The 27,928-nt window shown below is 62.8% G+C and overlaps 1 protein-coding gene across 1 annotated transcript in view; it reads right to left on the bottom strand.

The window, feature by feature from the left end:
- The window catches only part of NAV1 (neuron navigator 1), a 61,710-nt gene that overhangs the window by 14,632 nt on the left and 19,150 nt on the right, over positions 1–27,928 (bottom strand). The window contains exons 4-5 of the mRNA XM_075173984.1: positions 14,576–14,678; positions 10,690–11,055 (exon numbers count right to left, since the gene is read on the bottom strand). Of these exons, the coding sequence (XP_075030085.1) occupies positions 10,690–11,055; positions 14,576–14,678 (469 nt within the window). The remainder of the gene's footprint in view (positions 1–10,689; positions 11,056–14,575; positions 14,679–27,928) is intronic.

The raw sequence follows: 27,928 nt of genomic DNA, 5'->3' as shown, positions 1-27,928 counted from the left end.
CTGCCCGGCTCCAGGCATCTCTCACCACCAGCCCCTGTGCTGGGTGCGACTTCTCACCAGGACAGAAATCCCCACCACAGAGCATGAAGCAAAGCTCCTTTCCCAGGCTGGCATCATCCTTGCAGCAAGCAGCGCTGGGAGCGAGGCAGGGCTTCAGTGAGCTGCGTGCTGCAGGCACATGGCTGTGACCAAAGGCGATGCTGGGTCGCTTCAGCTTGGCTTTCGTGGCCTGGCAGGGCAAATCCCAAATGCTCTCCCAGCCTCGCGTGGGAAGCCCCTGCTGCCCTGGCCTCAGGCATCTGGAGAGCCCCGGTGAAACAGGCACAGGGGCAGGGCTTGAACTGTGGCAGGAGGTGACCCCAGATCCTCCTTAGCAACCCCATGCCAAGGAAGGGCAACACGGAAGGTCACATGTGACACCCCAAAAGCACTCAAGCCATGGGGTGACACCTAGGAGCTAGCTGCCTGCTGTGGGGTGTCTCTGGCTCTCTTACAGGTCACATAGCCAGCACACCGAGGGGTCCCCAAAAGTGGCAGGCATACGCAGTAGCTGGCACAGCGAGAAAAGCCTCAACTCAGGCTGCACCGCAGCACCGACGGCCCCTTGGCAAACAAAAATTCTCAGAGCACGGCCGAGCCCTGACACCCCGGTCCCTGCTGGATGAGACCACCCAAGTGTCCCCCACAGACCCCAAACGGGGGGCAGCCATACCGCAGCGTCATGCTGGGGGCAAAACTCAATTCCTGCTTTGTGCTCCAGCCCCTCCATCTTACACAGAGCAATTCCCCACCTCCCTTCAGCCAGCATCGCACCAAACCCACCCTGAAGGCAGCGATGCACCAGGACACCCACAAGCCCTGCACCCCTCTGCCCACGACAGCTCCCAGGGAAGGGATGCTCAAGGACAGCGGCAGCAGCGAGGCGGAGGCTGCGGCAGCGTGACCGTCCTGCCGCGCTCCCCGGCACCAGCCGGGCATGCTGGAACAGAAAAGGCCAGAAAGGTCCCAACACGGCCCCGATGATGCACACCCCGACCCCGACCCGAGGAGGTGGCTGCACCCCGGAGGGAGCCAGGGATGGACCTGACCCACGGCCGCGGTGCGAGAGGCTGAGTGGGGATGCTCCGCTCCCCCTCCCGGCCCAGTCGCACACCGCTTCGGAGCCCCCCGGTCGGGCACGCTGCCCGGCATCCCGGTGCCCGCCCCACCCCGGCGGGGTCAGCTCCGCCGGCCGGGGATCCCGGAGCCCCGGTAACCCCGCGCGGGCTCGCCCCGGCCGCGCTGCAGGTGCGAGGCGGGGGCCGGAGCGGGGGCGGGGGGCTCATCCTGCTCCCGGGCTCGGGGCAGCCGCCCCGATGCCGCGGTGCCGGGCGGGGCCGCGCTGCCCGGGTCCCCCTTCCCCCCCGCGGCGCGGCCGAGACAAAGCACCGCCCGCGGTGCGGCCCCGGGGCGCGGGGCTTTGTCTGCCAGGGCCGGGCTCCGGCCGGCCGGGCGGCCGCCCGCAGTGCGCCCGCCCCGCCCCGCTCGGTCGGTACCGGTGCCGGTGCGGTGGCCCTGCCCGTACGGTACCTGCTCGCCAGGCGCGGGGCGCGGCGCGGCCTCCCCGCCCGCAGCATGGTGCTGCCCGCGGCAGCGCGGCCCCGCCGGGCGCGGGCGGGAGGGGCGGCGGCGGGACCGCCCCGCGCTGCCCGCGCCTTAAAGCGGCAGCGGCCCCGGCACTGCCCGGCCCGGCCTCCCCCCGCCGCTGCCCCCGAGCCCCGCCGGGATGGGCCCGGGGTCCCGGTTCCCCGCCCCGCCACTCCCAATGCCCGCCCCCCAGCCCACAGCCCCTCGGCCATGTCCCCACATCCAGCTCCAGTGCCCCCCAGTCCAGCCCATGACCCCCTACCCCTGTCCCTGGTGCCCCACAGCCTCAGCCCAGCAACCCCCAGTCTCAGCCCGGGGCCCCCCACCTGCCCCCAGCGCCCCCAAGCCCACACTCATGCCCCCACAGGCAGCACCGGTGCCCCCCAGTCCAGCCTGCAATGTGGCACCAGTGCCCCTCAGGCCATCCCTCAGCCTGGCCCCAGCGGCCCCCAAATCCCCTCCCCAAAGGCACCACCTCCTGCTGTGGGTCCCGTGAGGGGCTCTGCCTCTGCCCAGCTCCACGGGGTGCGGCCCCAGCTCCTGCGAGGGCACCCGCGCCTACACCGCTCCGCGCTTCATCGACCAAAAAGCCTATTTCTGTCCTTTTTTCTCTCCCTCTTGCATCAGAGCAGGAGCTGCGCCCCAGGGCAGGGTCCACACGGTGACACCGGCGACACCTTCGCCAGCCCGGCCGCAGCGGGCAGAGGGTTAACTGCAGCCTTGGCAAAACAGACCCGGTCCCTGCGGGCTGGGAAATAAGTAATTCCTTCCTCGCGCCTTCCTCTGCGAAGCAACGGCAACGCCTCTTGGCTCCCTCCTCGCCGCGCAGCCCCATCGCTCGCCTGCACGGTGCTTGCCCCGGCAAGGCGAGGTGCTGCGGCACGGCACGGCAGGGAGAGCCAGGGATGCACGACTTCGGTGCCCGACCATCCCCCTCCCCACCGATCAGACCCTGCCCGCACCCACCATCCCCGCAGCGGCTCTCAGCCCTTGGCCGGAGCTCACAGCCGGGAGGCCGGCGGTGACACCGCCTCGGTGCGGTGTGGTACCTCCCGCAGGCAGCCAGCCCTGCTGTGGGGCGACGGCCCCATGTCGGTGTGCGCCAATGGGTGCGGCGGCACGGCCCGTCCAGCATCACATCCCCGCAGTGCCTCCGGCCTGGCACGATGCCGGACACTGACCCATCCCACCCCTCCTCCTGGCCAGCTGCCCCGGCCCCACCACGGCTGGCTCGGGCAGCACTCGGAGGAGCAGCTCTGGCTTTCGCTGGGCCCAAATCCGGACTCAGGGGTGGCGGGGGGGGCTAGCCCGGCACGACAGCCACTGGGAAAGGCGGCTTTGAGCCCACCAGAGCTGTGAGTCTGGTGCAGAACAATGGTGGAGAATGCCCCATGTCACCTCCTGCCACACATGCAATGCCCCACCGGCACCAGCCCCCTTTGCAGAGGAGCACCCCCAGACCATTTCTCAGCAGCAGGCTGCTTTTGGAGCAGGAGGATTCGAAATTTCCCTGCTTCACCCAACTCACACCAGCACAGACACCCACCCGCACGCCAGACGCACCCACTGGCACCCGCCGGGGCTCCCAGCACTCATGTCCCTGCCAGGCTGGTGCTGCCGAATTCCCACCGCCCGCTCCAAGTCCACCCCAGATTAAAGCGAACCCCTCTCGGTCCACCCTGGCCCTTTCCTCCTGCTCTGCTGTGGTCATTGCAGGGGAAGAAATATGGGGCTTGCACTGGGGGGTCTCCACACCCCACAGCCATGGGTCACTGGCACTGAGGGGGTTCTGTGGACGTGCCACCAGTGTCCCCCATCACAGCCTCATCCTGCTCTGGCAGGACCGGTGAGGAAAGCATGGGCACAGCCAGGGCTCCTTCCTCCCTCCCCTTCTCCTCCACTTAATGGGGCAGAAAAACCAATTAGCTTCATAAATCACGATCGGGAGGGTTGGGGACTTCCCGCGGGCACAGGCAGGGGTGGCTCTGCTTCCCCTGCACATCCGTCTCAGGAACTGCCTCAGGGCATCACGACACCCGTAACGCCCTCCCAGACTCCCTTAGGATCCCCACAGCCCCCTGCACACCCCCATGTCCCTTCAACAGCCCCAAGCCCCCCCAATACTCCTTGAGAACCCCACAGATCCACTTAGGATGCCCCAGATTTCTTTAAGCTCTCTCCAGACACCCCTAAACCCCTGTGTACCCTCCAAGACCCCCCCAAACCCCCAGATACCCCCCCAGATAGCACCAGCCCCCGTCACCGACCCTGGATGCTTCCCACTTGCATTTCAGGTACTGGGACCTGGCACCCTTCACTGAAGCCGTACTCAGAGGAACAGGGGGCTGCAAAGACCTTGCAGATGGGGAAACTGAGGCAGGGAAGGGGTCTAACTCGCCCGAGCTCACCCAGCAGGAGAAGAGGATCAGCATCACATCCCAGCAGTTGGTCTAGTCCCCTGTCCTCCAGGCAGCCCCTGGTCCCCTGGTCTCCCAGGTCCCTGAGGGGTGCAGGGGACCCCCCCACCATGGGTCCCTGGGGCATGCGTGGCCTCCGCAAGGTGGGACCGTGGCCAGGCTGTGCCTCCGCTCCAACTCTGCGCTGCAGACCGCAGTAATAGCAGGGTCCGATTTCCCCGAGGCAGCGAGGCCGATGCCGTGGGGGCGTCAGCCAGCGCTCGCCTGCCCGCAGCAATGAGATCAGCCGTGGACCCCAACCACACGCCTGGCCGCCATGCCAGCAGGGCTGCTGAGCTCAGCCGGCCCCGCTGCGGGGGGGAAAAATGCGGGGTCACCCCTCTGACCCCCCCCGAGCAGCGGAAACCCCAGAGGAAGCGTGTCGCTGTGCGGGGATCTCCGGCTGTTTCAGGAAGGGTGACAGACGAAGCCTCGCTCAGGGCCACCGCGGCGGCATGGCGGGCTGCAGCGGCCGCGTGCGGCAGTCAGAGAGTCCCAGGGCAGCGCTGGGGTGGGGGAGCAGCGTGACTCAGCCTGCTTGCGAAATTCCTATTTTTCTTGTTGTCTGGACAAGCTGGTGGCCTCAGACACCTCCACCCGCAGCGGCCAGGCTCCTTCGCAGGCAGCAGGGTGGCACGTGGCAAGGGGTAAAGCCAGGTCTTGACCTCCCCAGGCAGCAAGCAGGCAGGCAACTGAGTTTGGGGGGCAGATCCCGCCAAGCAGCTCCCCCCGGGGCATGTGGGCGTGCGAGGTCCAGCTCTGGGCTCGGCTCTGCTCCATGTCCGTGTCCAGACCCACCAACAGGCTGTGGAGGCGAGCAGTTTCCCAAATCCTGGGCGTGCGCTGACCTCCGGGTGCCCTGCAACCCCCAGCCCCGCAACCCCAGGATCCCCGTCCCAAAACACACCCCGTGCAGCCGCTGCCACAGCAGCCCAGCCCAGGCAGCCCCAGGGGTTGGGGGTCAGCACCGAGCGCCTCGAATAAACCCCAAAATAAGGAGCCGGCTGGAATGCAGTGCAGAGGAAGGGCGCTTCAATGCCGGTGCCCAGCGGGGTTTTGGGGCCCCTTTCTGGGACTGTCCCCTGTCCCAGCTGGAGGGAGGAACCCCGCTGAGTCCCGGCACGCGGCGCAGCGCAGCAAATATTTATCCAACACCATTTCCCCGGCTGCTCCCCCGCCACCCCCCCGGCCGGCCGGGCTGGGGCCCCGCACACACGCCGGGCCACGTGCGGGGCCACGGCCATGGCCCCCGGGACATCCCCACCGAGAAATGACTTCACGGGCTCGCCGGGACAGTGGCGAGAGGTCAGGCCAGACCGGCCAATGCCGAGCGAGGGGCGTTTGAGGGAAGGGAGCAGAGCACCAGCACCAATCCTGCTCGGAGCAGGAGAGGAGGGCGGCCGCTCCCCCGCCACTCTCGGGGAGCCGAGCCAAACATCTGCTCCCGCCTCCGGGCTGTGCCGAGCTCAAGTAGCTGTGAGGAAGCCGGAGCCAGGCCAGCCGGAGCACAGCGGGTGCCAGCTCCAGAGCATCCCTCCCAGGGGGATGCTGCTGGCAGTCCCCAGCCCTGTCAGAGGGGACCACAGGCTCTGCAGCGCCCGGCTGCCAGCAGCATGGGACGGTGCTCGCAGTGTACTGTGAGCTGGACACACATGCTGATCCCCGAGCCGCGCAGCACCCCGCGGTCCCGATGCCAAAGGCTGCTGCCATGGCTCCATTTCATGCCCATGACCAGAGTCAGGGCAGTACCCCGCTCACAGGGGTGCAGATGCTGTTGGGGGTGGGATGGAAGGCTACCTCCCTTTCCACCCCCAACAAAAAACGAGGCCCAAAAGGACACCCCCAAATCACAGCCGTCCTGGGGTCGCATGAGGACTTCCCCAGGGCACTGAAAGCCCGAGGTACATGCACAGCCTCGGGGATTGGCTCCAGAGGGATGCCTGTAAGCCCGAGGCCCTGCAGCGCACACAGATCATCAGCACTCCAGCAGCCACCGCAGCAAGAAGGCGCTGACTCAGCAGCCAGCCCCACTCGCTCCCTCTCCACTCTCCCGGCCCTGTGCTTGGGGATGGCAGGATCGGGCCCGGCAGCACCCATGCTCTGCCAGAGGGGCAGTGAGTCCAGGCTGGGCATCCCCATGTGATTCTGCCACCGCGGGGTATTTGAGCAGCTCCAAGGATGGAGCCAGCTTGTCCGAATTTGTCCCTGGGGACCTCATCTGGGGCGCTGCCTGTCCCACAAGCACCATCTCAGGGAGCACAGCTGAGCTGTGTCCCTATAGGTCAGCTTGCGTACCAGAGCTAGGGAGAGGTGCTCCTCCTCCTCTGCACCCCGCAAACCCCAAGAGCAGGTCTGCCCTGCCATCACCCGGGTACGTCCTGCCCTGTCCTGCTCACAGCCAGCAGGGTGGACTGAGGGAAACCGAGGCATGGCCGAGGCCACACAGCAGGTCTCTTCAACCCCCACCCGCTGCTCTGCACTGCCCCGCAGCATGAGGCACACCACAGGGAGGTGCTCAGACCCTGCTGAGCCCTTGACACTGGGCACAGTGGCCTGACAGACCCCTCCGGGGACATCCAGAGTACCCCAGCACCCTTGCGGCAGCGTCACCATTTGTGGGGCTGGCTGATGAAGCGACTGACAAAAGGAGGGTGGCGGAAAGGACGACATCAGGCAGGGTGCTCTCCAAGCCCAGGAGATGTGGCGGAGCGGGGCAAAGCAGGCACGAGCCGACACTTGTCATGCCCTCAGGCCCGGATCCTGGGAGGGGGGAAGCCCCATGGTCCCAGGCAGGCAGGGCTGGGGGTGGGAGCCAGCACACCCCACCAGCTCCCGACCGCAGCAAAGCCTCGCAGCACCCTGCTTGCTCCTCACCGCGTCCTGGATGGCCCCAGGGAACACCTGGGGGTGATGCATGCTCACCCGTTCCTGCGCCAGCAGCCCGGACCCGCCAGAGCTGCTCACATCAGGTCCCCAAGCACACACAGCATGGGGGTAGACACACCAACATGCAGCCGCACTATGCGGCTGCATGTGGAGGAGGTGGCACCGTTTGGACATGCAGGACGTGGCCGGGACGAAACCAGGCAAAACCTGGCTTGAACATCCCCGCTCAGGTGCTCTCCGCCTCCTCCGCCGCTGCCTGATTCACACGCAGGTCTGCACACGAAGGCGCCCACGCTGCTGCATCACGTCCCCAGCGCTGCGCTGTGGCTGGACAGCCGTAAAGGTTCCTTGGCAGTGGGTGGCTGCGTGTGAGTGGGGTGACCTTGGTGGGGTGACCTCCAGGGTCCGGGAAACATCCCCAGCCTGGCCAGAGTGGGAAAGCGTCACCAGCGGCACCACACCCCTCCAGGGACTGGCATCAGGGGCAGGGAACAGTGAGCGGCACACTGAGTGGTGGCGGGTGGAAACCTGAGTCAAGAGCAGCCAACGAAGGGAGCGAAGATTTTTCAGTGCCAGGGGAACAGCCCAGGGGTCGGTGCTGTCCCTGCCTGTGCCCTGCCCAGGACAGGCAGGGCAGGCCAGGACAGCAGCACCATCCCAGTGAACGCTGCTGTGTTATGCAGAGATCGCTGCCTACGCCAGGCCCTTCAGACACCACGGTGTCGGCAGCGGCATGGGCGCATCCTGGTGGGGCTGCTCCCAGCCCGGGCTGTGCTGGGTCCCAGCCGGCCGAGGGCTGCCCTGCTGCAGAGCACGAGGAGGGTACAGTGACACCAGGAACAAAAGAAGGGCCTTGCTGCCAAACAGGGAAAGCAAAGCCAGAGCTTTCCACCCCCCAAAACCGGCAGCAGGTTGCTGGTGGAGGGGAGCTGCGAGTGCCCGCCCGATGGATGCAGGCAAGCGGGCGTGGCTGGACAAGGAGCCAGGATGCCGGCACATTCGGCTGATACAGAAATGCTTCTGAGAGCTGGGGTGTCCCCAGCTGATCCCTGCTCTCACCACCAGACCTGATCATCCCACTCCCTCTCTGAGCTGGGCCCCGGGACCCCCATTGCCTTCTCAGCTGGACTCACCCCAACCACCACCCTGCTGAATTCACCCGGATACCCCCACGTGCAGTCCCCACACCCCGGCTGTGCCTCACCTACCTCAGCCCTTTCTTCCAGGCTGCTCTCCCAGCGAGCCGTAGGGATGCCAGGTCCCATCCCACGGCCCTGCACGTCTCTGAGGGGGACGTGCCCCTGCATCCTCTGAGCTGGCTCTGACCTACTGCCCTACAAGCCTGGGTGTGCGCTGGCGCGGTGCAGGGATGCGCTGGCCCGGCAGCCCGGGCTCAGGGGCTGATGGCCCCATCTGCAGCGCTCGGCTCCTGCCCGGTGCATTAGCAGCACGGGGAGACGGGGCCTGGGGCAGTATTTGCTTTCTAGGTCAGAGCCAGCCGAAGAGGCTGGATGAGGGGCTGCACTGGATGAGTGCTCCCAGACGGCAAGGCGGCTCCTCGCCCCGGCCGGCTCTGGGGAGGAGGGGTTGCCCCTGCTCCCCTCCTCTGGTTGTGCAACCAGTGCCCAGGCTCCTGGACAGGGCATCCCGGAGCCCCCAGCACCCAGCCAGGGACGTCCCCTGGGGACAGAGGCTCTGCCATGCTGCCCGCTCTAGAGGACCCCCCCCGAGTCCTGCTGTGGGGCCATAGGAGATGGAGCTGTGACTACGTCACCGCACAGCCCCGTGTGCCAGCAGCATCCCAGTGATGTGGCTGATCCCAAGGACATGTCCCTGTGGATAAGAGGGTCCTGTGCTGCCCCAGCTGCCCTCCTGCACCCATCCCTGGGGAGGAGTACCCAGAACAGAGCACCCAGGACAGAGCACCCAGTCTGTCTCTGCACTCACCGGCAGGACACCGTGGATTTCCCTTGGGGCTCATCCAGGGCATCACGCTGGGGACCCTGCGCAGGAACACGGACTGCGGCACCCAGCCATGGCGGTGCCAGCCCAGCTCGCCGCGGCACTGAAAGCCTTACCCGCACCGGGGCACTGTGGTGCTGCCAGGGCCTCGTGGGAGGCTCAGCCGCGCAGGGCTCCATACCCAAAGCTTGGCCCTTCCTGGGAGGAGAAGCAGACCCTGCCCGGGGCAGCGCACAGGCCTGAGCCCAGTGAGGGTCCTGCCAGGGTTGACCCTCCCCGCACTCTGCCTGCTCAGTGGCTGATGGAGACAAAGTGATGCTCCGGCTCACCCCTCCCGGCACTACTTCCGCAGCCAAGGGCACCCCAAGGTTATCCGCCTGCATGAGCAGCTCCAAGACAAGGAGGCAGACAGGGAGCAGCGGAGCCCTTCATACCCACAGCCAGACCTGCTGTGGCCCCAGCTATCCAGGGCAGTCCAAAGCCATCCCATTGCCTATCACACCCCGCAGTCCAGTGGCCGGCGGCAGAAGGTGGTGACATGCCACCTCTGGCTGCCCAGCGATGGGTTACGATCCCCAGGAGGGGACCACGCTGAGCCAGCACAAGGCACATCTGTTCACATGCACAGGGCAGCCCCCCAGGGTCATCCCACGTGCCCATGGGGACAACAGGTCTGATGCCCGCAGTGCCACAGACACTCTCGCCCCTCAGCTGGAGCATTGCACACCCCTCGGTGTATGTCCCCTCCAACTGCAACATGCGCCTCCGGGCCACGTCTGGGGAGCACTGGCCCCCAGGATGGGTGTGAAGCCGTGGGCTGTGCTCTATCCTGCAACAAGCTGACGTGACTACGGCCACCCCAGGAGGGCCGGAGCAGCACTGTCAGGAGGCCAAATACCTCCTCCTGCTCTGGGACAACTCAAATGCCAGAGTTATTTATTTTCTCCTGTGCTGAAACAGGAAACCTCCAACATGCTGAAACCCTGGACCCTTGCCAGAGCCAGGGGCACCTCAACAGTGCAGCGGGAGCTGGATGCATCTGGAAAGAAAATGTGAGCCCTGGGCGTGCTGGCTTGTGCCCACCTGGCAGGAGATGCCCCCGGCCCTATGGGTGGAGGGACAGAGGCCGACGGGGGTCCCAGAAGGAGGGGACCCCGCTCAGCAGCACACCCTGCTTCACCACGGTGCCATCCATCGGCAATGACACCTCAGTGCCCAGTTCTTGCTGGGGTGCTGAGACCTGACCCAGTCTGTCCCACCACAGGCCACCAGCACTCCCAGCTGGACACACGACATCTCCATAGTGCCAGGGTCAGAGGCAGCAGCTCAGACCCACTGGTGTAAACTGGGAGAGCACTTCTGAAAGCAGCACCATTTACCCCAGCAGGCCCTGGCTCGGGGCTCCCACAGCCATACATCGCACACTTTTCTCAGCCCCCTGCTCTGGGAACACCCAGATCAAGCCAGACACTTCCTGCATGCCGGGAGAGCAGCATGCCCCAGCTCAGGTGCTCGCCGCCCCGAGAAGCCCCAGCTGGCCCAGCACCACCAGCACTGCAAGGGCTACACTGCCTCGCCGGTGGGAAAGCAACTCCCGGGGTGCGGGGACACGATCCACCCAGCCAGACTGGCTGTGATCTGTGTGCTTCTCCATCTGTCCCTGCTGCACCTGGTGCCCCTTCACTGCCGGCCGAACAGGAGGTGGTGAGACCTCCAGGAAAGCTCCGGTCCAGGCACGAGCCCCGGCGCAGGCACTTACCCCGTGGTGATGTCGTCATCCTCTGTCAGCGTCTTCCCCATCAGATCGCTGTCGCTCATGTAGCCTGACTTCAGCTCCACATCATCGGTGTCCAGTGTCTCGACCAGCTCCAGGCGGGAGATGTGGCTCAGCTTGCTGGGGCTGCGCATGGGCATGGTGTGCGAGTAGTGCGCCCGCTCACCATGCATGTACCAGCTGGGGGTGCCCTCAGAGCGGCAGGTCCCCCCGACCGACGGCGCGTCCCCTGCCTGCAGGCGCGGGCTCGACTGCCCGTAACGCCAGGACAGTGGGGAGGAGCGGTTGGACAGGCTGGAGACGCTGCGGGGGTTGGCTTCATCGCTGTCATAGCAGGTCATCTCCAGGGAGCTGCAAGGACGGGGTGCAGGTGGGGTTAGGGCAGGGCACGGTAGGCAGCGGAGGTCTGCACCCTGCCTCGCTCCCCGCAGAGTGCTGCAACTGCTCAGAAAACAAAACTGCCCCTTTTGAGGCAGCCAGGCAAGGCCAGAGGCTCCCAGGAGTGTGGGCGCAGGGACACTGTCTGTCCCCCTCCACCTCAGCTGGCAGGGATCGGTCCCCACCTTCCCTGCCTGCCTGGTGCCAGCACAGTGTCCCACGCTCCTGGACCCACTGCGACATCCAGTTTCTCCCCATGGACGGTGGAGCAGGACGTGGGGTGTGATGGGGAGGTCTGTGCCTCCCTACAGACCCAACCACCCCACAGAGGCGAGGCTCCCCACACGCCCCCATCCACCCACCTCGGTGCAGGGGCTGCGGGTGCCACCAGGGCTGGCTGCAAACACGCTGTGGGAGAGGGGTCCGTACCTCTCTGGAGACCGGCCCCAGCCCCAACCCAAGTTGTGCTGAATCCTGCTAATAGGGAGCCTTTAGTGGAAAGCCCAGACATGGTCCCCCGTGCCCAAGCTGCCCTCCCTCGGCCATTTCCCCCCCAGCATTTCAATGTCTGCACCCCAGTATCACCCCACACCCAGGATAGGACAAATGGCACACTGGTCCCAGGGGACATGGCAACGGGCCATGCCGGGGAGCGGAGGCTGTGAGCAAAAGGACGCCGAAGGGCAAACCAGGGACTCGGTCCCTGCATCAGCATCCCATGCCGAATCCCTGCAGAGTGAACCTCCACGTCTGGGCAGGAGGGGATGCCCCGAGACAGGGCTGCCCAGCCCCACGGGGCTGCCCACAAGCGTGCTGCTCTCCAGCCAGCCCACAGCCCATGAGCGCATCACAAATGGGGAGTTCAGTTTCTCCCCACACCCCTCGGGGTGTATTTTGGGTAAATAGCATGTCGGGGAGTGATGCTGAGACTAAATTTAGACACCAAAAATGATTACTTCTTGGAGCAGCTACTTGGGAACCCACAGCTCTCGACTTGGCTCCAAACATTACTATCAGCGAGCTATTCCCTAGCTTGGATTAAACATTCCTGCAGGAGCACCAAAAGCCAAACCCCGGCTGCAGTATTGAATTTAAAATAGGGAACTACATAAAAAACTAGGAAGTTTGTTAAAGCGGAACTAAAAGGGGCAGCTAAAAGGGTTTAGTTTTTGTCGGCAGCACAAAGGCTATTTAAGGATGTTCTGCCGGCGGCTCGGAGCAGATGCAAACCACGTCTCCAAGCAGGACTAAAGCAAGCCTCCGAGGAAGCTCGTGCAGCCCTGCAGCCGGGTGCAAAGGCTGCCAGAAGTACGATGACGTCTTTCAGGAACAAAGTTGTGTCCTAGCAAGGAAACGGCAAAGGCTGAGCTCCCAGCCACTGGATGGAAGAATACAGCAAGGAGAACAAGAAATTTGAGGAATAGTTTGTGGAAGGAATAAAGAGAGAGCCCAAAGCGGCTACAGGGATACCGGTGATGCAGGGCGCATCCAGAGGACCGCGGATGACATCCATATCGGACACACTTGTAGGAAGTGTTCCCGAGAGCAGAATTAGTGGGTACGTGTGTAATTACAACATACCGGCAAAGAGCTGACACAGCTTTGGTAAAAGAAAATCCGGCTCACAGCTGCAGTGGAGCTCCTGGAGGGATGCAGGGAGCATGCTGCCGAGGCTGCTGCAGGCTACCAGAAGGTGGTGGATGAGTGCCCGCACCAAAGGCAGATTAAGCTTCCAAATAAACTCAGCTGCCATGGGATAAGAGGGAAGATCCTCATGTATTTAAGAACCGCTTACAGGACAGAACGCAGGGGTAGGCATCCCTGGGCTATCGATAGTCGTTTTCTTCCATGGCAGGAATCTGGCTGGGGCCTCCGCCATGCAATGTGCTTGTAATTCATCAAAAAAAGGAAGTGATAGCGAAGTCAAAACCCACCAGCCACGCTAATTTAATCACTCTTAACATCCTCGCCCTACTTCCCTAAGACCAGGGCTGATGGAGGATTTGCAAAGGAGCCGAGCGCTGGGGCGAGAAGGCAGCGGGTGAAGTTTTACACAGATGAATGCAAAGCGAATGCAGAGCAAACGCGAAGCGAACACAAAGCAAACACAAAGCAGCCCTGATTCGGCATGAGCAGCGCCAGGCTGATGAACCAACTCTTACGCCAAGCAAAGGGATGGCAGAGCTGTAATGGATAATTCCAGGAAATGGCCAGCTCAGGGAATACCGCTGCGGCCCCGTGCAAATCCCACTGCCCCAGCACTCTGCAGCCTCCGGCTCGGAAAAGATCTGGAAAATGCAACAAGGATGAGCAAGGTCTAGATGAGCTTCTGGGTTAAGGAGAGCTAAATCAAGCAGGCTGCTTCATCCTGGATGAAGCTGATCGAGGGGCGACACAGGGAAGGTCTGTAATGATGAATGGTGGGTGAAGCAGGGGGAGGAAGGTCCTGCTTTTTGCCCCTTCCAACACAAAAACGAAGATCGAGGGAGACCGCGAGGTGGCAACAAACACCAGGAGAAGGATGTTCACCACATCCTCGGCTTTCCCGACTCGCTGACACCCGACACAGCCTCTCTGCAAAGCCCAGGCTTCATAACGCAGCTGCACCAGCGGGGTGGGGGCCCGGAGGGTACCCTGGAGAGATGCTCCCTCCCCACCCGCTGTCCCCGGCCGGGCCCTTCAGCCCCAACGGGGAGCCAGGCAGGAGGCTGGAGCTGCCATGCAGACCCATGCAGACCCCGAGCACGTCCAGAGCAGAGCAGTAACCCTGCAGTGGTCTCAAGTGAGAGACCCAGGGGGGAAAAGATGTAGTCCCAGGCACGTGTCAGAGAGACCTCTGAACACAGGTAGACACTCTGCTCTCGTTCACCATCCAGCGGTCACCCTGTCCCCAGCCCCGCTGTCCCCCCAGCCCCAGCTGCAACCCCGGGGTGCTGCCAGCCCCGGTCTGAGCAGGGTACCCCGCCTCTGCCCATGGGCATGCCAGGCAGCTGCTCAGCTCTGCTGAGGGTTTTTCTATCATCACCTCTACATAGAGCAGAGAAACTGAGTCACGGATGGGGATGGAGTCTGTGGTCCAAACCTGGGCAGGTGCAGGGGACACGTTCACCTCTGGCTGTCCATAAGGGGACACCCGACCACCGGGAACAGACCTCCCCCCTGCCTGGGGTCTGGGGGCAACTGGCTCCCCTCAGTGCCATCCCCCACCCATCCCCACTGCCCCAGAGAACGCGAGGCAGTGTGGAGCCCAGAGCACTGCCAGGGATGGGGCTCTGCTGCAGCCCCGCGCACGACACCCCACGGATTTGGGGGCACCTCTCCAAGCCCCCATGGACAGGGTGCCCAGGCCATGGGGCACAGCTGGCTCACTCCCACTCACATGGCTCTTACCTGGAGCAGAGCCGCTTCCCCGCTGCCCCGGCCTCCCCCACTGCCCCAGGAAGGACACTGGTTGTGGGGAAAGGGTGGTGGGGGCCCTGTGTCGGGGCCTCACCTGTGAGACACCTGAGAGCCCCTCAGGCTGGACATGGTCTCCTCCAGGTTCTGCCGAAGGTCCAGCACATTCTGCACTGTCCTCTTCCTCTGGGACTCAGGGTCTGCGGAGAGACAAGGCGGTGGCTTTAAAGGGATGAATGGCTTCTGCGCCCCTCTGCCCGCAGCTGTGCCCACCAGCTCTCACTCTGCCGGCTGGGAGGGGACAGGGCAGGGCTGGCACTGGGCTGGAGCTGCACCACCATGAAATGCCACCCCCAGAGGTGCTGCAGCTGGGATGGGGATGTCTGGTCCAGATAGGACGAGCTGGGGAGGACCAAGTGGGGCCACAGGACCCACACAGGTGACAGGAGGCCAGCTACAGTCAGGCATCCCCAAAGCACTGTGACCCTGCTCCGTGGGGCCATGCAGAAGCAGCCGTCCTGGAGGAACGTCCCCAAACCTGCCCCTGCGTCCCCCAGGCCCTGGGGGTGCTCTGGCACTGCAGCAGCACCACTCAGCGCGCAGCCAGTAGGAGCTGAGGAGATGTCAGGGAGTGGTGCTAGCCAAGCCCCACTCCTGCCTCGTGCCCAGGGAGAGGCGGCTGCTTCTGCTGGGGCCTGGAGCAGCCGGTGGGACCGAGCCCTCCACGGGCACAGCCCAGGGCTGGAAACCCCCGAGCTCCGGCTGCCTTGGGGCTTTTCCGGATGTGCACACCCGCAATATGGGCATGCACGCACACACGCAGGTATACACCCCCCAACCTGCATGTGTGCACACGCATGTACCTGCACCACAACCACTTGTGCACACACGTGCGTATACACGCATGCACATCCACACACGCACACCTGCGCAAAAATGCACACATAAGCATGTGCACACACACCCCCTGAGACACCCACACACACACGTGTGTGCACACACACACAGAGGAGGGGGGTCACTCCTGGCACAGCCGGGGCAGTGCTGCCAGGCTCAGGGCCACAGCTTCAGCCCCCGCCGCCCTGACCTGCTCGTGTGCATCCCCAGCGGCTAACAGCTGTGGCACCACGGCTTTGATCCCCGATTTCAAGCCTTTCAGCTGCAGCTTGCCACTGAACCGCAGTGACAGTGAGCGCCAGGGATGCTGGATGTGGCTCCTCCTAATGTAACGTGGCAACCAGCGCTTTGGGATTTGCAGCAGCACCGTGTAAGCTTGCAGCAACGCAGGGACCGGGGGGACACCACAGGCACACACCCCGGCAGGCTCCCTGCAACAGCATGGCCACATGTCCAGTGCACAAGCAGGGCTTATGTCCCCATCACATAACAACTGTGCCACCGGATACGCTGCAGGCAGCACCCGTGGGTGATGCTGCCCCATCCCCAGGCTCTGCTCGCCCACCGGCCTGGGCAGGAGTACCTCAAACCGGTGAAGCAGCTCCAATTTATGCGTGACCCTGGAAGGTGGTGACAAGCGGTAACAGCCCCGATGAGACAGGTTAAATCAAGCAGGTTAAAGCCAGTTGTAGGCAACGGCTGGTGAGCCCACGGGGCACCCAACGCGGCCGGCACATGCCGTCACGTAAGGATACCCAGCCTTGCATGTGTCCGATCACCCTGGTCCAGTTCCCAGAACAAGACTTAGCAGGAGGCAAGTCATGAACTCATTATTAAATCTTCGTTGTGGCCCGTGCACACTGGAGGAGTTAATCAAAGGCACAGAGCCTCTGACTGGTGCCTCAGAGCCACAGGATGGGGGTGTGCAGGCAGCAAGGGCAGAGAGATGGAGGGCTGGAGCACAGGGGGCTGCGCCGTGGCACAGCGGAGGCTCGAGGGGCCCTTGGTGCCGGAGGCCCACCCTGCTCTGCAGCTGGGGACAAGGGGATTCTGTGCCCCTCTGGTGGGGCAGGCAGAAAGGGCCGTGTTGGCAGATCAGGGGCACCTCAAAGCTGCCAGGTCTTTGGGCTACCTAGAAAGACAGATTTTCAAGAATGGCTTGAAATGGCAGGGCAGAAATCTCAGGCCAAGTTCACTGCTGCCACACGTGCAGTCTGCAGGGCAGTGGTAGATTTTGGAGGGGAGGCACATCCGAACCTTAGGGAAGAGCAATAAGACACCCACCAGTGTCCCCAGGTGGGTCCATGCAGGGAAGGACTCAGCACCCTCAGCTCCTCCACCCTGGCCACATTCGGTAGGTGCCGTCCACTCTGAGCCCAGCTCTGCCAGAGAAGGTGGCACACACCCCAGCAGTGCCGTGTCCCTGTGGACTGGGACAGGACATAGCAGGATGGTATGGAAGAGCCACCATTGTCCCCTGGCGCCGCCTGGGCACGGTTCCCTCCCAAAAACACCCCGGCTGCCTCCCCCGTGGCCACCCGCAGATATCCCCCCGGGCACAAAGCCAGTGCTTGGGCCTGGCGCTGCCTCCTCCCTGGGCGCCGCTGCCAGCAGAGCTGCTACAGCCACCCCATCCCAAGGAGCTGCGGGGCCGGGGCAAGCACTCGCTGCGTGCCCCGCACAAGGCCAGAGGGGCTGGCATGTGGGTGCCACCTCCCCCTGCACCCTCAGTGCTGCTGGAGGACCCCCCGCAGCGAGGACCCCCAGGGCACCCAAGGCAAGAGGCCGCATCCAAGGGCTTGGGTGCCTGGTGGAGAGCTGGAGAGTGCTTCAGCCCCCGTGTTTCAGGGCGATGGCACTGACCCCCGTCCCCAGCTTCACCCGCGGCACCTTTGGCCATCCATGCCCAGCACAGTTTGCTCTCCTGGCCCCCAGTATTCAGGTGACAGTCCAGGTCACTCTAGCCTCTGCAGTCGCCCCAGGAAATGCAGCAGCTCTCACCTGGGAAAGGGCCAAACTGGGACTCAAGGACCTGCTCGCCCACCTCTGGCACGTATCCCGCTGGCTGCAAGTGCCAAAACCTATCCCCACTGTGCTGGGCCGGGGCGGTGACACCGGGCCCCCTGCAGTCCACTTTCCAGGTGCAGCGAGGGGCCAGGGTCTGTCTCAGGGCTGGCTGAGCTGCAGCATGCCAGAGCTGAGCCGAAACTGGAGCCGCTGGGAGAGGCTGGAGTGTGGGAACGGCAGAAGCGTGCTGGATTCCTCCCTGCATTGATTTACCAAGCTTCCCACAGCCAGATGTTTCCAGCTGCCGGAGCAGAGAGCAGCAGGGACAGCTCAGCCTGTGCTGCAGCAGGGTCAGTTGGACACCCTGCCTCGGCCGGGCTCATTTTCCCGGCAGCGATGGCGAGGACGTGTCTCCCAGTGTTCCCCGCTCTGCCTGGGCCGCAGGCTCGCAGACCAGCCGTCCCCTCCGCCCCAGCTCCAGGCTGGCTTGCAGTCCCGTTCGCAGCTCCCCGGCGCTCTTGCAGGCTCCATCCTGCTGTCACAGAGGGAAGGGGGTGCTGGCTCTGGCCCCGTGCTCCCCTAGCCTGGCCACACAGAGGAGGGCAGCCCCGAGATGCTGCCACCGTCCCAAGCCCTGTGCAGGTAAGCCACCAGGCCCCACTGCCTGAGTTGCTCTCCCCTGTATCAGGTTGGGTCTAACCTGCCCTTGCCGGCTCACTGTCCTGCTCTTGCCTGCAGCCATGCTTGGGCAGCTCTCACAGCCCCCCCAGCCCCCACTGTGGCTCCTTTCTTAACTAAGTGCTCTCAGTGCTCTCTCCAACATTGGCAAACACAATTCGGCTCCCTTCTCACACGGGAAAACTGAGGCAGGAAATCCTAGCCCACCCCCGACCGCCCCATCGTCTCCAGGTGCTCTCCCGCACAGCCTCCACTGCCGGCCTCTGTGTTAAACACCAGGCAGCACTGCCTGCTACATGACGGTGGCTGCCGGCACAGCAACCTGGCACCGTGGCTGCCCGGCCCCGACCCACGCGCTGCCCATCGCCCCCGTCTCCCGCCCTGCACAACTGGGGAAGCAGCAGGTACCATCACCAAGAGAAGGAGCATCGGTGAGGCAAGATGTGGGGCTGGAGGCAGCCAAGGAGGAGGAAGAGGAGGAGGAGGAAGGAGAGAGTTGCGCTGCAAAGGGCTGGCTCAGGTCAAGGCGCTGCATGCTGCGAGTCTGACTGTACCAGGCACCACAGAGCCAGGGCTGGAGGTGACGGGGGAGCTCCAGGCTGTGCTCCCGTTCAGCCCTTCCCATCACCTCCAAGAGCGAGTGGTGGCAGCTCCTCTACCTGCACGACGGGGCGCAGCCACTTCCCCTCAGCCGGGTGCTGCCGACGTGGCCAAGTACGTCAAGGAATGAGGAAATCATCAACTCCAAACGGCTCGTGACAGCTCATTTCAAAGGAGCATGTGGCCAACAGCTCCCACTGGGGCCAGGCAGAGCCGCGTCCATGGGACACGTGTGCCCCATGTGCCTTGGCACAGAAACCCGCGTGTGTATGTGTGCCGCCCGAGTGCTTGTTTGCATCATGCATATGTTCATGTGCGGGCCACATGGTAGCAAAACCCTCTCCGCTTGCAGAAAGGTGCATGTGTATGCCTGTGCCTGTGACCTTGCACGCGTGCCCACGTGTACATGTGCAGGCACGAGGACGGCAGCAGCCAACGCCAACGCTGGCACGAGCGTATTGGGCTGGCACAGATGCACCGTCTGCGCCTGTATTCATATGCTCGGCACGAGTGTGGCACTCGCACGCGTGTTTTCTTGCCCCCCGACCCAACCGGTCTCATTTCAGAAGATCAGACTCAGAAAGGACTCCTGGCGACCCAGTAAAGATTTTAATGGCAAGGGGGAATTTGCTGTAAAAGGCCTCGCAGTGTTTCTGAGTCATTATGGTGGGCCCCTGTTACACAGTAGCTGCAATGAATTTCCCCAGGCCATGAAACATTTTTAACTGGTTGCTCAATTCCTTCCAGCATTGAAAAATACACTAATAAACTCTGCAATAAAAACCATTCTCCCAGGGCCATGAGACTCCTCCAGCCCAGCCGAGCTCCCCGGCTCCACAAACCCTCGCGCAGATATACTCTTCTCCCACCGCGCTGCCTCAGCCCGTGCTCCCAGCTGTGTTTATGAATGAATCAGCCCAGGCGTCGTTTTGCTGGTATTTTGCTTGCAAACCCTCCGTTCCGGCACCCAGAGCCCGCCGCAGCCAGGCTGCTGGCCCAAGGGGAGACCTGAGACCCCAAGCCCGGTGCAAATCTCACTGAGCCCTGCGGGTTCCCAGCTGACACCCCGCAGCGCGCGATTCCGTTACCGGTGTCTTGGCGTACCGACAGCAGAGTCTTTCCATATGGAGTAAAATGGCTTAATCTTGCATTTCTTACATCCAGCTCTGATTCATGCTCCCGGTCGACTGGGCAGGGGGATGGTCACAACTTGCAATCCTTCTCCCTGTGGCTTAATTAATTCTCTTCCTCCCCCCCAACAGCTATCAAACCAGCTAAATGAGCAGCGGAGATGCCTAACAGGGCTCTGTGGGGTGAATGCCAGGTCTGCAGTGTTTGCTTCCACCATCGGCCTTGTTTTCCAGCCCAGCCCCATCCCTGCAATCCCTGCGTGCTCCCTCCAGGGATGTACCGGCACCTCCCAAAACCACCCCTCTCTCTCAGGAGATCCCCCAGGACACCTCAGCTGGGCTGAGCACATCCCCCCCGCCCAGTGCCCCAGGAGGGCATCTTGCCCTTTCCTGCAAACCTGTTGCCCTACCCCATCGGAAGGCAGCAAGTTCGTTAGCACTCGCCGTGGTTTAATTCCTTTAATTGCCAGGGGCTTCTCGGTGCAAGCTGAGGGCTGGCCGCCAACTCTGTGTCCCCTGTAGCAGTGTCAGGAGTGGGTCCTGCTCCCCCAGGGGCAGGGACGGGGCTGGGAGCCCTGTGCCGTCCAGCACCCCGGTAACACGGTACCTGGGTACCCAGACGGCTGACTGGCGCCTCCGAAACACCCTGAGAAGACCGACAGTGAGAAGCATGGCCACCACCCCCCGACGAAGGCAGCAGCCCCCGGGCTGAGAGAGCTGGAGGTGCTCCTCCCCAGGGATGCAGAGGCACAGAGTCCTGCCGACGGGGATGGGGGACGTGCAGGGGATGCCGCAGATACTTGTGAATGGGTCCCCGTCCCTGACTTCAGCCAGGGCAGGCTGGGCTCCCTGCTTCCCGCCGCCCCGCACGTAGCCCTGCAAGCCCGGTGGGATGCAGGCTGCGGGGAGGAGGCTGGATGCAGCCCAGCACGTCCAGCACTCACCCTCGGCAGAGGGAGGAAAGGCCAAGCAGCAAAAGGCACGGCAGGCAATGGGGTTACAGTGGGCAGCGCCGGTGAGGACACCATGCCCCACACACAGTCTGAGCCCCCCAGAGAGCACCAGCTCCTGCGGGGACACAGCAAGAGGAGAAGCGGTGGCAGGACCCAGCTTTGGCATGGCCACCCTATGTCTCACACCTTGCTGGACCCTTCTGCAAAACAACATGGCTCTGCAGGAGACTCCAAAGGTGGCTGCAGTGGGGAAGGAAGCCCCTTCCCCTGCCTGCACCCGCCATCCCCATCACCACAGCCATCTCCATCACTGCAGCCGGTGCAGGCTGGGGCAGCCCCACACAATGTGTGGGGGCCATCAGCTCCCCGCTGGCAGGCGAGAGCAGAAAATTAGCAGCGGCACAGTGGTGACAGGCCAGGACTTCAGCCGAATCAGCACTTCTGGGGCAATCGCTGCTGCTAAGCCTTGCGAATCATTGCTTGTAACAAGGGCAGGGCTGAGAGACCTGGAGCCTGGACCCCGTCTGGCTCCAGCGAGCCAAGCTTTTAAAAGGGATTCAGATTTTCTCAGGCTAGAGCAGCCATAAATCTAGTTAATTGGGTCTCTCCCATACACAAGTTTCCAAGTGAAGCCGCTGGAGAGATCCAGACCGGGCCTCCAGCCCATTTGCGGGTTATTCTTTCAATGGATGCTGCGCTTGGCCCCAAACCACCCCACCTGCGCATCCAAATTACAGCTCCTTTTTCAGCAGTGAGAGCCTCTAGCTCAACGCCCCAGTGCAGCCCACCTCCGCACCGCCCTCCGCTCCCCCACACTCATGAGCTGGGAGTGCCCAAAATCCCCTGTGTCAGGGCAGACCCTGCTCCTGCATGCGGCACTGCACACCCCTGCAACACAGCTGTCTCCAAAGCAGCTCCTGCAAAGCGTTGGAGAAGCTGGGAGCATCCCAACACCCCTTCCCCGGCACCGCGCGTCTCCAAAATAACCCAAAGGAAACGCCTGCACAGTTTGGGCAGGAGGGGGGTCACAGACGGTGGGTGGATGGGCCGGATCCATGCACCAAGGGGTGCCCTGAGGCCCACGAGAGCCTCAGGAGACCAGCCCACACAGCAGCAGAAATGCACGGTGACACTAACTCCCCGTGGCCTCAGGCACATGGAGATGGCGTCAGTAGCAGTCACCGCACCTGGGGTCTGCCCTAAGCTGGGGCCCTTGCAGAGTGGGGTCAGGCCGGTCATGCAGCACTCTGTGCCTCAGTTTCCCCCCCAGAGTTTGCTAACCCCCGGGGGTTAGTGTTATTGTGGTGTGCCAGCACCATGCTGGCCAGCAATGTGGCACAGCTGCACCCAGCCCAGGGACTTCAGGTGCCCCAAATGCTCCACACACAACACCTTTAACGCAGCCACCAGCAGACATTCAAGGCGATGCTGCAGACCCTGCGCAAAAAAAAAAACACAAACAGAAAGGGTGGGGGGGAAGGAGGAAAAAAAAAACAACCCTACGGCGAGGCAGAAGGTGCAGACGGGCTCTGGCTCAGAGGCCCCAGAGCAGCCGGCGGCAGCGGGTTCACGCTCCCCACGCATCACCAGACGCGGGTCGGACATTGTGGAAATTCAAAATTCCAGATGGCTCTTTTTGGGTGGGTTTTTTTTTCCTTGCCTCATTTCCAAGGCAACAAGACTCGCTGTCATCTGCTAGTTGCCATAGAGATTTCACCTGATTCTGCTTCAGCGGAAGAGAAAGCCGGGCGAGCTCACTGCTGCCGAGGAGCCCCGAGCCGCGACCGCCTTCAAACTTACTGGGAAGAGCGGAGATAAATGGGGCTTTATACCACAGAGGCAATGGGCTGATTCAGAGGATCAAAGGAAGGAACTGCGGGTTTCTATAGCACAAATCAGCCCTTCACTTAACTGCTTCAGTGCCCTCCAGATGTGCCTACATCTGGGGACGTCGCCAGCCCCCACTCCAGGCTTTGCCTGGTGGAGGAGGGGAATGCGGGCACAGGGCGAATCCTGCACCCGCTCCCGGCTTCATCTTGAGGACCAAGCAGGGATCCCATAGTGTGACGGAGGGCACAGGGCCAATGGCTGGTCACGGCCACGTCCTTCCTCCCATAACTACCCTCCCTCGCTGTGCCCAACCCTCCTCCAAAGCCACCATGGCCCACAGGGCGAGAGAGCCGAGGGGAGTACAGGGCGAACACAGAAGCAGCCAGCGAGGAGGGAGACCCTTAGGCAAGGGTGGAGATGCCCACGGGATACGCTCAGCACGGCTCAGCTGCTACGAACTTGGGGGTTAAGCGCCACATGCCCCCAGGGGAGCCACATGCAGCCGGCCACAGACAGCGCTTGTTCCACGTCAGGCACTGGCGCCACCTCAACGGCCCCGTTATTGCTGAGGATCCTCCATGTAGGGTGGTGTGGACGTGCCCGTGCCCCGAGCCTGGCTGCAGCACGTGGGTTGCAGTCATTCCCCCCACACCCACACTCGCCCCCAGGTCCTGCAGCAGCTTCACAACCGCCTGTCCCTCTCCCAGGCACCACCGGGCTGCCCAGGACTGGGTACATCGCCGGTACAACGCCTTGCGCCATTGCACCCCCAGCCACATGCACCCGTCCCCTTTCTTCTCCAGTTGTTCTGGGAATAAAAACCCAGGTGAAAACCCAGTGCCGTGGGGATTCACAGGCCTTCCCACAGCAGGGCAGCCACCCAGACTCAGGTAGGGAGAGACATGACTCAAGAGCTCCCTGATCTGTGACAGCAGCCCTTGGACTTGCAGTCAGATGCCCCAAATCAGCAGACCTGATGACTCAAGGGAGCCGACTTGCCCAGCCTGGGGCTCCCTTTTGCTGAGGACATCGAACCCCCTGGCACGGGAGAAGATCCCAGGCACCGGCAGGATGCTCACAGGTGGCAGTCACCCCTGAGTACAACAGGCAGAGGTCCCCATGCTCACCCCTCCCCGCTGCTCTCCACCAGGCGCTCAGGCCTCGCTGAAAGGGCGTTTATCAGACCCAGGAGCCCGTGCCCTCCTCAGCCCGTGTCCCTGTACCAGGGCCGGCGGGGAAGGGCCTGGCTGGGCAGCTCTTGGCTCGAGTTGGCTCCATTTTGCAGGGAGAACAGAGTCATTAGTGGAGCCAAACGCCCCATTCCCAGCCAGAATACGGCCATGCTTGGGGAAGCTTTATATTCACAGAGACAAACAACTCACATTTGCTTTTTAACTGTTGGAATTGCACCCACTGGGACGGAGCGAACAGGGAGCCTTTTGTCCCCCTCGCCTTGTGACTGCGAGCTTTGTGCAGAGCAATGCGTTGCAAACACAATTCTCCCCAGCCTCAGCTGGGCTCTAGTAGACACTTGGTCTGTCTGTCCATCACCAGATCAGCCAAAGAGCCCTCGTGCGTCTCCAGCAAGAATGCAAAACGTCCTCCCTGGCTCCCCCGCCAGCCACAGCCTGTAGAGCTGCTCTGCGCCGAGATGCTTATCAGAGCCACCAAGATGGACCCAAAATGCAGCTGGAGGAAGGCAGCGGCTCTTCACCTCGCTGAGTAATGCGGGTGGGAAACCAAAGTTGCAGGGGACTACGGGTGGCAGAGCTGCTCACTCAGGTTACAGCTCGCCTGGAAGCAAGGGAGAGCAGCTCCGAGCATGGAAAATCCCAGCATGGCACGGGCACAAAGACCAGGTCACCGTGAACCTGCCCAAGTCACCTCCCAGACAGGGGGTCTCTGAAGACCTCCAGCCCATTGCCGAGCTCCTGAATATCAGAGCTGGCAAGGCATTCACCAAACTGCCACAGGCACCAGCGCTGCTCAGAGCTGCCACCCTGGAGAGGGGCAAGGGACAGCCCACCCAGAGCAGGACATGTCCTTGAGGCTCTGGTTGAACCCTCGTCCTGGCCCACCTGCACTGCCTGGGGATGAGCTCCAGAAGAACGAGACCCCTGCAGTGCTGCTCTCCTCCAAACCCTCAGCCTTGGGAAGGGGCTCAGCGCTTGCGAGCTCACCCTGGGCTCTCTGCAAAGCCCGGGGGATGCCAGTCCATGAGGGTCCAGCCGTGGGCAGGACCAGATCCCAGGGAAGGTCATCAGCCATTGCACAAGGTGGTCCCCCAAGAGCACCTCGAGAGATGAGCCAGGGCAGGAGGCAGCACACCTCAGGCTCCCCCAGCCCCAGGGGGTAAACCCAGCTTAAACGAGTTCCAGGCTCGTTAGTGGATCTATTGTTGCCACCTCCCGCGGGAGGAGGGAGATAACCGAGGCTATTTTTGCTTCCATCTGGGGAATCGTTTCCTTCCAACGTGTACTGCCACAGTGCTAATTTTTAAGGCTGATGATTAATTGATGTCAGACTCATTACGGGGCCAACGGATCCCTCTTCCCCAGGAGCCTCAAGGACAGGGGGGACATGTTTTGACAGATGTCGTTTGAGCCGCATGTGAGTGACGTCCTAACAACAGAGGAAAATAGGAGCCATTACCATGGAAAGCCCTGGAAATGGGAAGGGAAGTGCCTGCACGCGACCCCGGCACCCTTCCCTGCACACCCTCTAATCAGCCCTTCACGCTCTACCCTGACGGTTACCAGGGTTTTGCTCCCGGATATAAATGGCCATTGTGTGAGCGCGGGGGTAATTGAATCTCCTGCCTGCAACGCGGGCAGCAGGGAGGGCTCAGCCTTTCTTCTCCCCCCGCCCCAGCCTCGCAGGAGGGCCAGGTGCCAAATTCACTCTGGCACCGGGTGCAGCAGCCTGCAGAGCGCCGGAAACAAGTCCACTGCACATATTATCACCGGGATCCCGCAAGGCTTAGGGTCTCCCTCCACCTGCGGTCCCCTGGCAGTGGGGTGGGTGAGCACTGCTGGCTGGCGGGGTGCCCAGGGGTGCTGGTCCTACCAGGCACTGGGGCAAGATTCACCCCCTGAAAATCGTAGCAGCATCTGCAATAGCAATGCAGGCGGGACTGAGGACCGATATGCACATCGCACATTTCGGGGTCCCTTCAGTCCGCCCCATCAGCGGCACGCTGCCCAGATGACGTTCATCCCGAAGCAAACCTGCTACACTCTCCCAAAGACGAACTGGCACACAGAGAGCGGCAGGAGGTTTGCTGGAAGACACCACCATGGCTCTGACAGCGACGCACCAAAATCCTGCGTTCATCCCCCTGACCCTCCATGCAGCCAACAGGAACCAGCAGCTGCAGGGTCCCTGCCCAGAGGTGGGACAAGGCATCCCGGTAAATCAGTGAAGAGCCTGGGCTGACTCAAATTAGTGCAGGCGAACCCCGCTCTCCTGCCCTCTGTGCCTGCTCCCCCAGGGCCACCCCCCCGCTGCAGTAAGGGAGGGCAGAGCATCGCACCCCTGCCCCACCCAGCAGCACACTGCCCACCCAATGAACACTGCCATTATCTCTGCTGGCACCATTATCTCCTCCTCCGGACCTGCCCCAGGAAGGTGCCTTACCCTTACCAGAGCCGGGAGCAGTGCTGGCCCCATGCATCTCTCCCCATCCTGCGGCCCCCTCCACTCTGCTCCTCCTGCAGCCCCACACCCAGCACAGTGGCTGCAACGACACTCAAGGTTTCATCCTGCCGCCTCACAGCACTGCCTTGCATCCCCTTGCCGGGGAGATGCTGGGTCTCGGCCGGGGAGGTCAGCCCCACCAGTCTCCCCCCTCCATCCTCAGCACCTCCAAATCCTCCACCAGCTCCAGAGTCCGTGCTGCTGATCTGCTGGCGCTATTATTACAAACTTGTTTTAATTGCTGCACAGTGCCTCGAGCACCCTTCACAGGGAGAGGGATGCGTATGAATAAATTGTCTATTCTTAGCCCTGACGGTTCCCTGTTGGGAGCGCAGGGGCGAGGACTCAGTGTGCTCGGCAGCAGGACCCACGCCATCCTCCGGCTGCTTCCCAACCTGCTCCACCTCTTGCAGTGCCCTCGGTAGATCCAGACCACGGGAAAACGTTTTCTTGAGCAGCAGTTGTGTTTTTCCCACCAAAGGTCATTTGCAGAGAAGGAAGATCCTGTCTCCTTCAGGAAATCTGGGTGTGCCGCGGGAGGGAAGGGGATGGTTCGGACCAGAAAGCTCTGTGCCACTGCCGTGGGAGCTGCCACTCAGCCCGTGCTCTCCTCCCCAGGATCCCAAAGTCCACAGCACCCCTGCCCAGGCGCCCCAGTGGGGCTGAGGGACGGCATGGAGGAAGAGTGATCTTCACCTCAAATCCATCACCTGCGTCACAGCGAGGGGAGGGACTCTGACACGCTTTGGGATTCAATGCAAAGAACTGCTGTACCACCCTGCGAGTCCAAGTTTTACTGTGGGCTTGGCAGCGCCGGGGATGGGCAGGCCGGAAAGCGCTCTGAAAAAGGCATCGGCACCGACAGGAGGGATTTCAGCGGAGCCTCCGGACTCTCCACCATGTGCCAGCTCCCGCCACTGCCCTCGCCACACACCCCGGCTGAGCGACATGCGGTGACGGCAGCCGCAAGCCCCCGGGGACATTGGCTCGCTCCGATGTTAAACAAGAGAGCAGCTGCTCGCCTCCGGACCCCCGCGCAGCGACAAGCCCGCATCCCCTGCGTGCTGCAGGAACCGTTTAAGCATGCCGAAAGCACGCCGAGTTACACACCCCAGCTTGGACAGTTTGGGATTCCCCCTGCCGAGCTGGAGACAATGCTGTTCCCTGCGCCGCCGAAGTGCCAAGCGCACAGCTGTCCCGCAGGCAGCGCCCTCCCGGGGACACGACCCTCCGAGGACAGCGCGGTGGGGTCTCCAGCAGCACCACAGCCGGGATTTATCCCCTCTAAGATGTCCCACCTCCGCGCAACGGCTGCCTGCACTGGACAAGCCCTCTCCACCGTGGGAAGCAGGACTGCAATGTGCTTTGAGCTCTTCTCCCCAAATTTGCTCTGGGGGCCTGTCCAAGCACTGACGAGGCACAGCCCAGAGCCATGACCGCTGCAGGAAAAGCTGCGCCAATCCTACAGCTTGGGGGAAAGCATCAGCCAAAAGTCACTCAAACAAGGAAGCGATTTGTCTTCTTCTGGCTGCGCTTCCCCCTGACAAAGGAGCGTGGAGCAGGGAAGTCAGTTGTGATCACGTGCGGTGTACCGACCGAGCGACCACCGAATCGGCGACTGGGAGCGCTCACACCAGGAGCCTGACAGATAAAACAGAA

The sequence above is a fragment of the Calonectris borealis genome, chromosome 26 (assembly GCF_964195595.1).
Source record: "Calonectris borealis chromosome 26, bCalBor7.hap1.2, whole genome shotgun sequence".
Lineage (NCBI taxonomy): Eukaryota > Metazoa > Chordata > Aves > Procellariiformes > Procellariidae > Calonectris > Calonectris borealis.
This window is presented reverse-complemented; position numbering and strand designations above follow the sequence as displayed.